The sequence below is a fragment of the Scyliorhinus torazame genome, chromosome 19 (assembly GCF_047496885.1).
Source record: "Scyliorhinus torazame isolate Kashiwa2021f chromosome 19, sScyTor2.1, whole genome shotgun sequence".
NCBI classification, from domain to species: domain Eukaryota; kingdom Metazoa; phylum Chordata; class Chondrichthyes; order Carcharhiniformes; family Scyliorhinidae; genus Scyliorhinus; species Scyliorhinus torazame.
Window position 1 is genome coordinate 129,111,847 of NC_092725.1, and position 15,629 is coordinate 129,127,475.

Here is a 15,629-nt window from a genome sequence, read left to right on the forward strand (position 1 = left end):
GTGCCACACAAAGTAAGAGCTCATGATGTACGGCATAACATATTAGCATGGAGAGAGGATTGATAACAGGGTGATTCTTGGCGCTGCACCTATCGAGAAACACAACGTTAAACACGGCTGACTGCGGACTTAGTTTGAAGCCGCTGAATCACGCCCCATAACTTTGCAATATAAACATGCTGAAAGTTGTAGTTCCTAATACAACATTGTCAGCAGAAAAACTAGTTCATCAGTTACTCATCCAAGATATATTTAGGTCAACTGTCCCTTTAAGGAACTTTCCTGACCACATCAATGCCCACGTCACCTAAAACATTACTAACTGACCAAGTGCAGGAAATAATCAATGACCAAACTTTGCTGTGCTGCTACCCTATCCACACAATCAGAAAAATGTTAAATACAGTGCAGTTAATTTTTTACTCTGTTTCATGTGATGTGAGAGTGATTTCAATGAGCTTGATCATGGTACTTACCCTTAGCACTGGCGTCTTGTGTGTGTTAATTGAGCCCTAGCCAACAACCTCTGAGTGAATATCACAGAGTCACAGAATGATACAGCGCAGAAAAGGCCCTTCGGCCCATCGAGTCTGCACCAACACATGAGCCGGTGCAGACTCGATGGGCCGAATGGCCTCCTTCTGCACTGTAAATTCTATGATGAAAAACACCTGACCTGCCTACCTAAATCCCATTTGCCAGCACTTGGCCCGGAGCCTTGAATGTTATGACGTGCCAAGTGCACTTTCATGTACCTTTTAAAGGATGTGAGGCAACCCGCCTCTACCACCCTCCCAGGCAGTGCATTCCAGACCATCACCACCCTCTGGGCAGAAAGATTTTTCCTCAAATCCCACCTAAACTTCCAGCCCCTCACCTTGTGTCTCCTCGTAACTGACCCTTAAACTAAGGGGAGCAGCTGCTTCCTATCCACGCTGCCCCTCGTACTCTTGTTCACCTTGATCAGGTCACCCCTCAGTCTTCTCTGCTCCAGCAAAAACAACCCAAGGCTATTCAACCTCTCTTCATAACTTAAATGTTCCATCCCAGGCAACATCCTGGTGAATCGCCTCTGCACCCCCTCCAGTGCAATCACCAGAATTGCACACAGTACTCCAGCTGTGGCCTCACCAAAGTTCTATACAGCTCCAACGAGTCCTCCCTGCTTTTGTAATCTGAGTCTTGATTGATAAAAGCGAGTGTCCCATATGCCTTTTTCACCACTCTATTAACCTGCCCTTCTGCCTTCAGAGATCTCTGGGCAAACACGCCAAGGTCCCATTGTTCCTCGGAACTTCCCAGTATCAGACCTTTCATTGAATACTTCTTGTCAAATTATTCCTTCCTTACACCTCACACTTTTCAGGGGTAAATTCCATCTACCACTGTTCTGCCCATTTGAACACCCTGCCTACATCTTCCTGTAACCCAAGACACTCAACTTCACTGTTAACCACCCGGCCAATCTTTGTGTCTCCGCAAACTTAGTGATCCTACCCCCCACATATTCATTTATATTGTTTATATAAATGACAAACAATAGGGGACCCATCACAGATCCCTTTGGTGTGCAACTGGACATTGACTTCCCTTACTAAAGCAGCTGTCTATCATCACCCTCTGTCTCCTACTGCTAAGCCAATTTTGAATCCACCTTATCAAGTTACCCTGTATCATCCCATGTGCATTTGCCTTCTTTGTAAATCTTCCACGTGGGACCTTGTCAAAGTCTTTGCTGAAATCCATGCAAACTACAACAACTGCACTACCTTCATCTACACACCTGGTCACATGCTCAAAAAATTCAATCAAATTTGTTAGGCATGACCTCCCTCTGACAAAGCCTTGTTGACTATTCCTGATTCAACCTTGCCTCTCCAAGTGGAGATAGTTTCTCTCCTTCAGAGTTTTGTCCAATAGTTTCCATACCACTGACTCATTGGTCAGTAATTCCCTGGCTTATCTCTACAACCTTTCTTAAATAGTGGGACCACATGAGCTGTCTTCTGGCATCTCCCCGTGGCCAGAGAGGAATAAAAAATTTGGGTCAGAGCCCTGACAATCTCCTCCCTCGCCTCCCACAGTATCCTGGGACAAAATTGTCATGTGAGAGTACCTTTAAGAAATGGGTGTTTATAAATGGGTGTGTACATAAATATCTGTACCTTTAAGAAATGGGTGTTTATTACTGCAGTGATGTCAGAGAGTGGGTGGAGCTGGGCTGTCTGTCAGCTTTTTACTTTCGCTTTAGGCTTTTTGCTGCAGGGTGGGTTTGGTTTCATTTTAGTTTTGGAGAAGCTGCAATCACAGCAGGATGTGTGTGAATCTCTGCAAGCTTATGAGTGTCCGTTTGCTGATTTCAATGTGATAACTGTTCTCAGTAGTGAAGTTAAGCCTGATGTCTTTCTGTAAAAAGGTGTTTATAAGTCTTATGGATGTTAAAAAGGAAAGCTTAAAGGATTACTTAGTGTTGTAGTCTTTGAGGGTTTTATTTGAATTAATGGTTGCTAAGATGTTCACTGTATGTTTTAAAAAGATTAACTTGAGTTCATAGAATAAACATTGTTATGCTTTAAAAAATACTTTCCCATTTCTGCTGTACCACAGCTGTAGAGTGGGCCGTGTGCTCCCCATACCACAATCTATTAAAAGTTGTGGGTCAGGTGAACTCTATGATACACTTTGGGGTTCTCTAAACCCTGGCCCATAATACAATTCATCTGGACCTGGAGACTTGTCCATTTTTAAGCCTGCCAACACTTCCAATACCTTGTAACTCCCTATGACAATTTGCTCAGGAACCTCACAGTCTGGCTCCCTGAGTTCCATATCAACCTCCTCATTCTCTTGGGTGAAGACAGATGTGAAGTATTTGTTCAACACTCTACCAATGTCCTCTGGCTCCACCCACAGATCTTCCCCTTTGTTCCTAATGGGCCCTACTCTTTCTCTGGTTATCTTTCTCCCATTGATAGGATTTTCCCTACTTTTTCTGTCCAGAGCTTTCTTATATCCCCTCTTTGCTCTCCTAATTGCTTTCTTGAGCTCCATCCTGCACTTTCTGTACTCCACTAATGCCTCCACTGACTTTCTCCCTTTGTACTTGCTAAAAGCCTCTTTTCCTTCTTATTGTGTCCTGAATGTCTCTGGTCATCTGTGTTTCTCTGGGCCTGTAACTCCTACCTATTACCCAAGAGGGAATGTGTTGGGCCTGTACCCTCCCCATTTCCTTTTTGAATGCTCCCCCCCCGCCCCACTGCTCTTCTGTAGATTTCCCCACAAGTACTTCTTTCCAGCCGACCTTGGCCTGATCCTGCCTTATTTTACTAAAATCCGTCCTCCCTCAATCAAAAACTTTTTTTTGAAACTTGTATATTTCTCTGTCCATAACAAACTTAAATTGTACCATGTTGTGGTCGCTATCACCAAAATGCTCCCCCACCAACACATCAATCATCTATCTGGCTTCATTGCCCAGAATTTGATCCAACACGACACTGTCCCTTGTTGGACCCTCTATATATTGAGCTAAATACTGAGTTGAATCCCCCGTGAAAAAACGTGCACCAGTTGCTGTGGACTTTCAGTGGAAACTAGATGGGATTCAGGTGATCCTGTATCTCTAACAACTCATCCAGCCCTATCAATTCCGTTGAGTCACAGGATATGGCCGTCAATGGAAAGGGCAGCATTTCTTGCCAATCCCTAAAATGCCTTCTTCTTGAATACAACTGAGTGGCTAAAAGACCATTTCAGAGTCAACCATCTTGTTGTGGGTCTTCAGTCACATATTGGCCAGACCAGGGGAAAACATCTGTGGCCTTTCCCAAAAATACATCAGTAAACAAGTTGGGGTTTTACGACAATCATGGCATGATTACGGATACCATTGTTTCCTCTATCTTCTGTTTGCTGTTTGCTTGTTGATCTGTATGGTCCCTTTAAGATTGAAGCACAGCTGTGCCTGTGCGAGCAGCCTGTTGGTCCACTGCACGGCATGTTCCCTATTGCTGCTTTACTGCACACCTGTGGAGCTCAGAGTGAACACTGACTGATAATTGGACAAACCTGGAACAAAACGTAATTGAATTTAAACTCCCCTGCTGCCAAGTAGGATTTAACTCATTTCTCCAGGCCACGGGATTACTAGTCCAGTTAACATAGCCACTGTGCTACAGTGCCCTGCTGATTGCTGCTCCCTGTTTCGTGGCATGTTTACTGTCACCTGCACAGGGATGTTGTTTAGTCAAATGCGAGATTGCCCAGAGGGACACGAAAACCCATGCAGCGCTTACCCCAGCCTCATCACAGGTGGTGGGCACTTCCTCGGTATGTTTACTGATCTGCGTGGGAGCAGCAATGAGATCAATCTGATCATGCAAAATGTTGAATCAAAAGACCCTTGTAGCTTAGGATCATGCAGGATCCTAACAGGCATCCTGAAACAATGCTTTAATTCCATCAGCTCGCATACATTGGAACCCAAATCCCTTTACAGTAAAGGCAATGAGGTGTATTTACTGACCATCAGGTTTCAGGTATATATTCTTAATATCAAAGTACACTCCACTGCATGTTATTGTTGTACCATATCTCGTCACTTTCTAAATACAAAAGATGTTTAAAACCTGTCGAAATGTAGTGCTCAAAGCACTGTAAGCAGTGCAGGCACATTAAAAGCTCAGATTAACTTACGTCAATCAGAAAAAATACTCAATTAATTTTGCTCTCTTACAACTTCCCTAATATTAAATTAATATAAGACCATAAGACCATAAGACATAGAAGCGGACGTAAGGCCATTCGGCCCATCGAGTCCACTCCACCATTCAATCATGGCTGATTTCAACTCCATTTACCCGCTCTCTCTCCATAGCCCTTAATTCCTCGAGAAATCAAGAATTTATCAACTTCTGTCTTAAAGACACTCAACGTCCCAGCCTCCACCGCCCTCTGTGGCAATGAATTCCACAGACCCACCACTCTCTGGCTGAAGAAATTTCTCCTCATCTCTGTTCTAAAGTGACTCCCTTTAATTCTAAAGCTGTGCCCCCGGGTCCTAGTCTCCCCTGCTAATGGAAACAACTTCCCTACGTCCACCCTATCTAAGCCATTCATTATCTTGTATGTTTCTATTAGATCTAGATAAATATGAAATGATATATACCAGACAATGATTAAATACGCAGGAATGAATGAATGTATTGATTGAACAACACACGAGGTGCACGTTTACCTGTACTGCAGTTTCTTTGTCTGGGTTGACCTGCATGAAAGAAACATTATCAGTAAAATGGAGTATTCAAAAAAGTTTCTTTGCTTTCTGTAAAATGTTTATGGGATTAATGTGATCAGATTTGAAGTGAGTACAGAAAGGAAATCTGAAACACAGAGGTAAAATAATTTTAAATGTATTTTTCTGACCTTTACTACCCGAGGTGTGATTTAAATGTTATCGTTGTTTATGTTCTTGTAACTATGCTCAGTAATATTCTGTTCTTATAGAAAAGATGCTTGAAACAAATATCGGGCGTGTTTTAACGGAAATGAAACAGAGACCTATGTCGGGTGCGTTTAGCCGGGTGTTTCCCAGCGCTGGCAGTGCCAAGAATGACTCGGCTATTAAATGGGACTTCATTCCTGGGCCTTGGCGAGGAACGTCCTGCCAAGGCAGCACTTAGTGCAGCACTTAGTCCCAATTCCAGCACTAACGAGCTCCATTCGCCAGTGCACAAAGAGATCGGATTTCTGACCCCCCCCCCCCCCCAACACGGCTTCCATAACCCCCAGTGCCCCAGCCTACTAATGAGAGGGTCCTCGAGCCCCCCCCCCCCCCCACCACCACCAACTTCATAAAGGCAGGCCACCCCTGGGCCTGATCCCCGGTGTGGGCAAGATGCCACCAAGGTGCTTTGGCAGTGCTAGCCTGGCAGCCTGGCACTGCCAGGGTGCCACTGTCAGAGTGGCAGTGCAAGGTGTCCAGGCAGCATCGGGGCTGCCAGCGTACCACCCTGCCCAGAACCCAACCACCCAGGGCCCCGATCACCTGAGAGACCCAACCCCCGCAAGTGCCAGTATGCCTGGTCCACATTGGTGCAGACCAGTGCTAATGGACACTGGCTCAGGGTCTCCGAGGCTTGGGTATTGGATCCCGAGCCATGGTAACTCCAGCGTGAATATATTCAAGTGAGCCCAACTGCACACTTCAATATGCAAATCTGGATCCCGCCCATTGTGGGCAGGATCCAGATCGTGACGCCTCGCGAGAACTCGTTAGATCTTGCGAGGCATCAGGCGGCATGGTGGCACAGTGGTTAGCACTGCTGCCTCTGGCGCTGAGGACACAGATGCAGTTTGCACATTCTCCCCGTGTCTGCGGGGGTTTCACCCCCACAACCCAAAGATGTGCAGGTTAAGTGGATTGGCCACGCTAAATTGCCCCTTAATTGGAAAAAAAACTAATTGGTCACTCTAAATTTATGAAAAGAAACGATCTTGCAGGGCATAACGAGGTGGGTAAATCTTGCAAGAGGCCTCGCCGCGTCCCGAGTCGGATGTAGCGAGGCTGGGAGATCGTGATCACCCTTTTGAAAGCTGGAAATGACGTTCAATACACAAAGGCTGATATTCTCTTCCCCAAAATAGTCAATGAATCCCTTACCCAACTTGCTGCCGTTGTCAAGCTTTTCAATTATATGAGGAGGTATTGTAAGTGATTGCTCCCTATTAAGAAAGTAAACACAGTGTAAGACAACCAGATGATCAGTTCCATAGTGGCTAACCATACAGTAGTGTGTTACTCGTTCCTCGGGTAATTGTGATAAAGGTACTGGGGAAACAATTGAACCATGATATTTGAACACCATTACTGATCTGGTGCAACTCCCCATTGTGCTCGTTTCCCACTGGACTACAATGACGTTGGTGTCTCGGGACAAGCTCATCTACACATAAAGTTTTATTTGGAAGTAAACCAGAAGTGAAAACCTGTACACCTGTAACATCGCAGCCCCACAGAGATGTTCTCATGCCAGCAAATATTCAAATCCAATCAATGATGTTATTTCTGTACTTGCACCCTACTGCAGCATGAACATCTATCTACCATTGAATTAGGGACAGGGATTCTCCATCCGTTCACGTCGGGATTCTCCCGCCCTGCTGCAGTGAATGGAATTTTGGCTGAGTGCCAAACTCTCGGTCCTCGCTGGCTGCGGTCGAGGAGCGCACTCGCGACAGAGAATCCCGGCCTCGATCTAGCACTGACCAAGCAGAAATAAGAACCAATTGAAAAATATCACAATTACAGAATAAACCCACTTATAAAATGGTCAGATGACAGGGAAAACAATTCTTACTTTACAGCGAAGAACATGCGATAGGATAAACTGAAGCAAGAAGGTGGCGGAATAAGAGATCAGTACCGAGTAAAGGGGATCAGGGATCCAGACAGTGACGGTTGAATATCGTACTAGCTTAACGTACACAGACTGCAGCAGTCTGGCTTCAAGCAAGGGCGTGAAGGTTGCTGGGGGTAGGCGGGAAACGTGGGGTTGAGGTTACAATCAGATCAGCCGTGATCTTATTGAATGGCAGAGCAGGCTCGAGGGGCCGAATGGCCTCCTCCTGCTCCGAATTCGTACCTTTATATGTACAAAGTCCCAAATACAGTCAGGAAGAGCAGCCCCATTCCTACACTCGATGGGACATAATGAGGCTTTCTCACTGCATGCTTATAATGCACAGTAGCACAGTGAGTGGCACAGTGGTTCGCACTGTTGCTTCACAGCGCCAGGGACCCGGGATCGATTCCCGGCTTGGGCCACTGTCTGTGTGGAGCCTGCACGTTCTCCCCGTGTCTGCGTGGGTTTCCTCCGGGTGCTCCGGTTTCCTCCCACAAGTCCCGAAAGACATGCTTGTTTGGGGAACTGGACATTCTGAATTCTCCTTCAGTGTACCCGAACAGGCGCCGGAATGTGGCGACTCGGGGCTTTTCCATTGTAGTGTTAATGTAAGCCTACTTGTGACACTAATAAAGATTCTTATTATTGATATGAACACCCCCCCCCTCCCACACACACACACGTTACACTAACAGTGGTAAAAGTGATTCAAATTATTATATTCAAATATATGAGATCTATTTACACAAACGTATGTTGGTCTCCTCAAAATAAAATAAATAATTTCAAAATCTAATCTGCTTACCATGTGAAATGACTCAAACTCGGCTGCAACTTTGGTGCTTGGAACTGCTCAAGCAGCTCTAAAAATAGCCAGTGCTGAACAAGAACCCATTTTGTTTTGGAGGAATGTTTAAAATTGTGGTAAAGCGCATATAATATCCTTTGGTAATCTGGATTAATGGATGGATAAAGCTGGAGAGAAAGGACAAGTTAAAATTAAAAATTAAAATGATTAAACAGCAACACGTTTGACATTTTGTTATTTTCGAATATGGCTTTGGTGAACATTAATCGTAAAAATTTATGATCTGCAAATCAGATAAATGAATACAAGCTACCTCAACTGACTGGTGAAATAACTGAGATTTGGGTTATAACTGAATGAAAGGCTGGCGCAAAACGATGAGATCTCCACAAATATCTATGTGGATTAAATTGCAATGCAGTTATTAGATGTATTTAAAGAAAGTTTTACAATGAAATTCTCTCATTTTTTTATTAAACCCAGTAAGTTTGATCCAAGAAACCAATTTGATCTCAACTACATTTAATATCTATTTACATACCAACTCAAATCTTCCTTGGTTTTTGAACTCCTTGTGAAAATTAATAACGGCAGTTAGATCCCTTGAAGCCAGACAAAGCTCACGTTTTTGGAAGTGGCTGTGGTTCTGCAATTAAAATAAAATGATGAAGAGAATTCAGCCACAGCTAAGCTAACTTGACAGCCACACCTGTGGTCAGTATTAATCATTTCTTTCATTTCAGATGTGTAAAGCATCAGGGGCGAAATTCTCTGTTATCGGCGGAAAGTCCGCCGATCGGCGCAAAAAACGGCGCAAATCCCACTTGCGTCACGTCATAAAAATGGGCCGATAGTCTCCGGCCCGAAATGGGCTAGCAGCGACGTGATGGGATCCGCGCTTGCGCAGTGGTTCACGCCGTGCAGCGTCATACGCGCTGCACGGCGTGACGGCTCATAAGGCCGCGCAGCTCCCCCCCAACCGACCGGAACACCCGACCGCAACACCCGACTGGATGGCTGGCCGTCGCTCAGCCCCGAGGTTCGAGTCACGCGATGTGGAGGCGCTCCTGGACACGGTGGAGCAGAGGAGGGACGCCCTGTATCCCGGGCACGGCCGCAGAGTTGCCCCACGCCACAGCCGGCGTCTGTGGAGGGAAGTGGCAGAGGCCGTCACCGCTGTGGCCCTGACACCACGGACAGGCACCCAGTGCCACAAGAAGGTGAACGACCTCGTCAGAGCAGGCAGGGTGAGCCTCCCCATATCCCCCCTCCCCCATATCCCCCCTCCCCCATATCCCCCCTCCCCCATATCCCCCATATCCCCCCTCCCCCATATCCCCCTCCCCCATATCCCCCATATCCCCCCTCCCCCATATCCCCCCTCCCCCATACCCCCCTCCCCCATATCCCCCCTCCCCCATATCCCCCCTCCCCATATCCCCCATATCCCCCCTCCCCATATCCCCCCTCCCCCATATCCCCTATATCCCCCCTCCCCCATATCCCCCCCTCCCCCATATCCCCCCTCCCCCATATCCCCCCCTCCCCCAGATCCCCCTCCCCCATATCCCCCATAGCCCCCCTCCCCCATATCCCCCCTCCCCCATATCCCCCATATCCCCAAGTGAATCCAGCCCTAACCTTAACCTCTGCAATGCACGCGCAACCGATGGCGTGCATTCATATACCTGCCTAACACTGTTGCCTTTTACCCCTGCCACCACCCCCCCCCCCACCCCACAGGAGAAGCGCGCACACAACAATAGGGAGCATGTGAGGACTGGAGGAGGGCCCGCTGATGAGAGGCCACTGACCGTACACGAGGAAAGGGCCCTGGAACTGGCTGGCGGACCTGAGGACCGGGAGGTTGCTGATGCAGAGGTCGGGGGCCCACGAGCAAGTGAGCCACCAACAGCCCGTCCCCATATCCCCCCTCCCCTATATCCCCCTCCCCCGTATCACCTGATCACTGCCTGATGTCTAACCATGCATGCTTCATTGTGTATCGCAGGACCAAACGTCCAGGCACCCATCCCCGCAGATGCACACCGCCCGCAGGATGCCCCTCGGAGACCACATGAGACGGAGAGACCCGCACCCTCCAGCATGCGTCGCCCGCAGGATGCCCCTCGGAGGCCACGGGAGACGGAGAGACCCGGACCCTCCAGCATGCGACGCCCGCAGGATGCCCCTCGGAGACCACGGGAGACGGAGAGACCCGGACCCTCCAGCATGCGACGCCCGCAGGATGCCCCTCGCACACCACGGGAGACGGAGAGACCTGGAGCAACAGGGAGACGACAGCCCCGTCACGTGCGGGAGCGACCATCCAGCGATGAGGGGGGCAGCCACAGGCCCCCGTCACATCTGAGCCAGGACACCACTACCCAGGACACCACTATCCAGGACACTCCTACCCGGGACACCACTACCCAGGACACCCCTACCCAGGACACCCCTACCCAGGACACCCCTACCCAGGACACCACTACCCAGGACACCCCTACCCGGGACAGCACTACCCGGGACAGCACTACCCGGGACAGCACTACCCGGGACAGCACTACCCGGGACAGCACTACCCAGGAAGATGAAATACCGGACAGTGACTCAGAGTGGATGGGTGGAGACGAACCCCCACCCCAAAGTGCCATGGAGTCAGAGTGGGACGAAGAGCACGACACAACGCCACTGCTGTCACCAACACCCTGCACCATCGCAGAAACACTCACCACGGTTGGGCACTTTAGTGATGAGGCGTCTGGTACACTCACTGGTGCGCACAACACAGCCGTCCCGGTACAGCAGGTGGAGGTAGGAGCAGCAGAGGGACCGGGCGGTCGGAGGGCAGCCCAGGCCAAGCGAACATCTGCCGCCCAGATGGATCCCGGGTTCCTGCAGTTACCACACCCACACATAGATCCGATGCAACCACCGACACGGAGACGAGCGAATAGGGTGACGGGTGGCAGAGGCGCTCAACGCCATAGCCCAGTCTCAGCAGGCCATGGCCCAGTCTCAGCAGGCCATGGCCCAGTCTCAGCAGGCCATAGCCCAGTCTCAGCAGGCCATAGCCCAGTCTCTGCAGGCCATGGCCCAGTCTCTGCAGGCCATGGCCCAGTCTCAGCAGGCCATCGCTGAGGGCATCGGCGCCAGTGGCCATGTGCGAGCCGGCGTCGCACTGTCACAGACAGGGTTTGACAACCCCCTGGGCTCCATGGCTGCAAACCTGCAGACCCCTGTCGATACCAGCACGGGCCTCCAGGACTGGCAGCGCCAGATGTCGGGGGCGCGTCGGATGGCCAGTCCGTTCGCATCCCCCACCCATGTAGAGGCCTGGGGGCCATTGGGCACCCCGAGGGAGGAAGAGGTGGTGTGGTCCGTCCCGGCTCCCTCTGTAGGGGAGGTCCCGGTACACCGCGACACCTCGGACTCCCCCCCTTCCGTCCCAGGTGCATCGGGTGGGCAACGGGCAGGACAGGCTGGCAGCTCGCCATCCTAGTCGCCTGGGCCGCAGCCTGGCCCATCTAGGCCAGGACGCCCCAGGAAACGGCCGCCAAAGGGATCCAGTGTCAGAGGGCAGGAATCACAGGAGTCCACCTCCAGTTCTGCTGTACCGTCTGGGGAACCACGTAGACGTAGTCAAAGGGCCCGTAAGGCCAAACAATTAGACACTGAGTAAGTTGGCACGGGTGCAGGGCACAGATGAGTTTTAGGGGCTAGGGCACGTGCATGAACTCCTTTGGTTATTAAAGTCAATGTTACACCTACCGAAGCTGCCTTTGTGCTCTGTCCAAAGTGTGCGGGCGTGTCATGTACGTTGAGCGCAAGTGTGTGTGTGACGGGTGGTCTTACCTCAGCCCCAGGTGAGTCTGCCCCCTTCCCCCTGGGCCGCCATCAACATCCCCCGGGCAGAGGACGGGACCGTGCGCTGCAGTGTCACAGCCGCATGCAGGGATGGTCCGGGTGGATGGTGGTACTGTGGCCATGGGTCAGACATAGTCCAACGATGTGGAGCCAGGAGCTCACCGCAGGGCGGGTTGTCATCATCCTCCATGGCCTGCGATAGACACGCGTCCACCCGCAACTGGGTGAGCCCGGCCCGTTGTGCCGCTGGTGGATCGGCAATTGGGGGGGGGGGTGGTGTGCATGCGGGTGGGGTGTGTGGGGTTGGGGAGGGGGGTGAGGGTGCTGGGTGGGTGGATGGGTGGGGGGTGTGGGTGGTCGGCTGTTGCCATGGTGTGCGGTCTGTGGCCATACTACCCGATTCCCACGCCCATCTAGTCAGTGAAGCGGGCGTCTATCAGTCTGTCCCGTGCCCGCTGGGCCAGCCGGTAACGGTGGACAGCCACCCGCCTGTGTCTACCCCGTCTGCCCTGACCATTGCCCCCATCCCCCTCATCTGGGGAGGACTGGTGCTCCTCCACTCCGCCCTCCTCTGCCTGTGGCACATCGCCCCTCTGCTGGGCTATGTTGTGCAGGACGCAGCACACCACAATGATGCGGCCGACCCTATCTGACCGATACTGGAGGGCGCCCCCAGAGAGGTCCAGGCACCTGAAACGCATCTTCAGCACGCCAAAGCACCTCTCGATCACTCCCCTTGTCGCTACATGGGCATCATTGTAGCGGTTCTCCGCCTCATTGCGTGGCCTCCGTATAGGCGTCATCAGCCACGATCGCAATGGGTAGCCCCTGTCGCCCAGCAACCAGCCCCTCAGCCGGGGATGGCGTCCCTCGTACATGCCGGGGATAGATGACCGCGACAACACGAATGAGTCGTGTACACTGCCTGGGTGACGGGCGCAGACGTGCAGGATCATCATGCGGTGGTCGCAGACCACCTGTACATTCATCGAATAGGTCCCCTTCCTATTAGTGAACACGGCCCTGTTCTCTGCAGGTGGCCGCACGGCGACGTGCATCCCATCGATCGCGCCCTGGACCATGGGGAACCCGGCAACGGCAGAGAAGCCCACGGCCCGGGCATCTTGGCTGGCCCGGTCCACGGGGAAGCGGATGTAGCGGTGCGCCATGGCATAAAGGGCATCTGTCACTGCCCGGATGCACCGATGTCTGCGATATGCCGGACAGGTCCCCACTCGGTGCCTGGAATGACCCTGTTGCATAAAAGTTCAGGGCCACCGTAACCTTGACGGACACGGGGAGAGGGTGTCCCCCGCCAGTGCCACGCGGTGACAGGTGTGCCAGCAGGTGGCAGATGTGTGCCACGGTTTCCCGGCTCATCCGGAGTCTCCTCCTGCATTCCCGGTCCGTGAGGTCCTGGTATGACTGCCGGGGCCGGTACACACGGGGCGCCCTCGGGTGCCTCCGTTGCCGTGGGGCCGCGACGTCCTCCTCCCCCTCCTCGTCCTGTCGGTCAGGTGTCCCTCCAGCCTGGGCGGCTGCCGCCTGCCCCTCTGCGGCAGCCTGCGCCGCCTCTCTGGCACGCTCCTCCTCCTCCTCATCCAGGGCAACATAGACATGAGCGGCTGCCACCACGGCGGCCAACATCGCTGGATGGTCTGAAAACTTGACGGCCTGGTGGGGGGGAGGGGAACGACGACATGTCATCATTGCCCATATCCCCTCCTCCCCCCAGCCAGGTGGCATGGACCGCATGGGTCCAACTGTTGGAGGCTGGCACCTGGCCAGGTGGACCAACTCATTTGCCCTCCCATCACCCACCCCGGCACGGACCCCCTCCCCAACCTCCACCCCAGCACGGACCACCCCCAACCCCCAACCTCCACCCCGGCACGGACCCCCCCCAACCTCCACCCCGGCACGGACCCCCTCCCCAACCTCCACCCCAGCACGGACCCCCCCCAACCCCCAACCTCCACCCCGGCACGGACCCGCCCCCCAACCTCCACCCCGGCACGGACCCCCTCCCCAACCTCCACCCCAGCACGGACCCCCCCCAACCCCCAACCTCCACCCCGGCACGGACCCCCCCCCCAACCCCCAACCTCCACTCCAGCACGGACCCCCCCCCAACCTCCACCCCCTCCCCAACCCCCAACCTCCGCCCCAGCACGGACCCCCTCCCCAACCTCCACCCCAGCACGGACCCCCCCCCAACCTCCACCCCGGCACGGACCCCCTCCCCAACCCCCAACCTCCGCCCCAGCACGGACCCCCCAACCCCCAACCTCCACCCCGGCACGGACCCCCCCCCCCCCCAACCCCCAAACTCCACCCCAGCACAGACCCCCCCCCCAACCTCCACCCCCTCCCCAACCCCCAACCTCCACCCCAGCACGGACCCCCTCCCCAACCTCCACCCCAGCACGGACCCCCTCCCCAACCTCCACCCCAGCACGGACCCCCCCCAACCTCCACCCCGGCACGGACCCCCCCCCCCAACCCCCAAACTCCACCCCAGCACAGACCCCCCCCCCAACCTCCACCCCCTCCCCAACCCCCAACCTCCGCCCCAGCACGGACCCCCTCCCCAACCTCCACCCCAGCACGGACCCCCTCCCCAACCTCCACCCCAGCACGGACCCCCCCCCAACCTCCACCCCGGCACGGACCCCCTCCCCAACCCCCAACCTCCGCCCCAGCACGGACCCCCCAACCCCCAACCTCCACCCCGGCACGGACCCCCCCCCCCCCCAACCCCCAAACTCCACCCCAGCACAGACCCCCCCCCCCAACCTCCACCCCCTCCCCAACCCCCAACCTCCACCCCAGCACGGACCCCCTCCCCAACCTCCACCCCAGCACGGACCCCCTCCCCAACCTCCACCCCAGCACGGACCCCCCCCAACCTCCACCCCGGCACGGACCCCCTCCCCAACCCCCAACCTCCACCCCAGCATGGACCCCCCCCCTAACCTCCACCCCAGCACGGACCCCCTCCCCAACCCCCAACCTCCACCCCAGCACGGACCCCCCCCCCAACCTCCACCCCGGCACGGACCCCCTCCCCAACCCCCAACCTCCACCCCAGCACGGACCCCCCCCCAACCTCCAACCCGGCACGGACCCCCCTCCCCAACCCCCAACCTCCACCCCAGCACGGACCCCCCCCCCCAACCTCCACCCCGGCACGGACCCCCTCCCCAACCCCCAACCTCCACCCCGGCACGGACCCCCCCCCAACCTCCACCCCAGCACGGACCCCCTCCCCAACCTCCACCCCAGCACGGACCCAACCCCCAACCTCCACCCCGGCACGGACCCCCCCCCAACCTCCACCCCAGCACGGACCCCTTCCCGGCACTCCCCCGGAGCCCAGCCTACTCTAACCACCCCGCCCCCCCCCCCCGCCGCACACACACACACACAAGCTGAGACACACCTCTCCTCACGCAATCAGTCTGCGGCCACGCCATTTCCTGCCCAGAGCCAACCCCCCAGGCCGTCACTCACCTCCTCGCTGGTCGGCGTGAGCCTGGAGCACCGGGTCA

At 54.0% G+C, this 15,629-nt stretch overlaps 1 protein-coding gene across 1 annotated transcript in view; it reads right to left on the reverse strand.

Annotated features, from left to right (window-relative positions):
- The window catches only part of cped1 (cadherin-like and PC-esterase domain containing 1), a 345,650-nt gene that overhangs the window by 170,616 nt on the left and 159,405 nt on the right, over positions 1-15,629 (reverse strand). Inside the window, exons 10-13 of the mRNA XM_072485221.1 lie at positions 8,753-8,857; positions 8,209-8,378; positions 6,662-6,723; positions 5,237-5,266 (exon numbers count right to left, since the gene is read on the reverse strand). Coding sequence (XP_072341322.1) covers positions 5,237-5,266; positions 6,662-6,723; positions 8,209-8,378; positions 8,753-8,857 — 367 coding nt within the window. The remainder of the gene's footprint in view (positions 1-5,236; positions 5,267-6,661; positions 6,724-8,208; positions 8,379-8,752; positions 8,858-15,629) is intronic.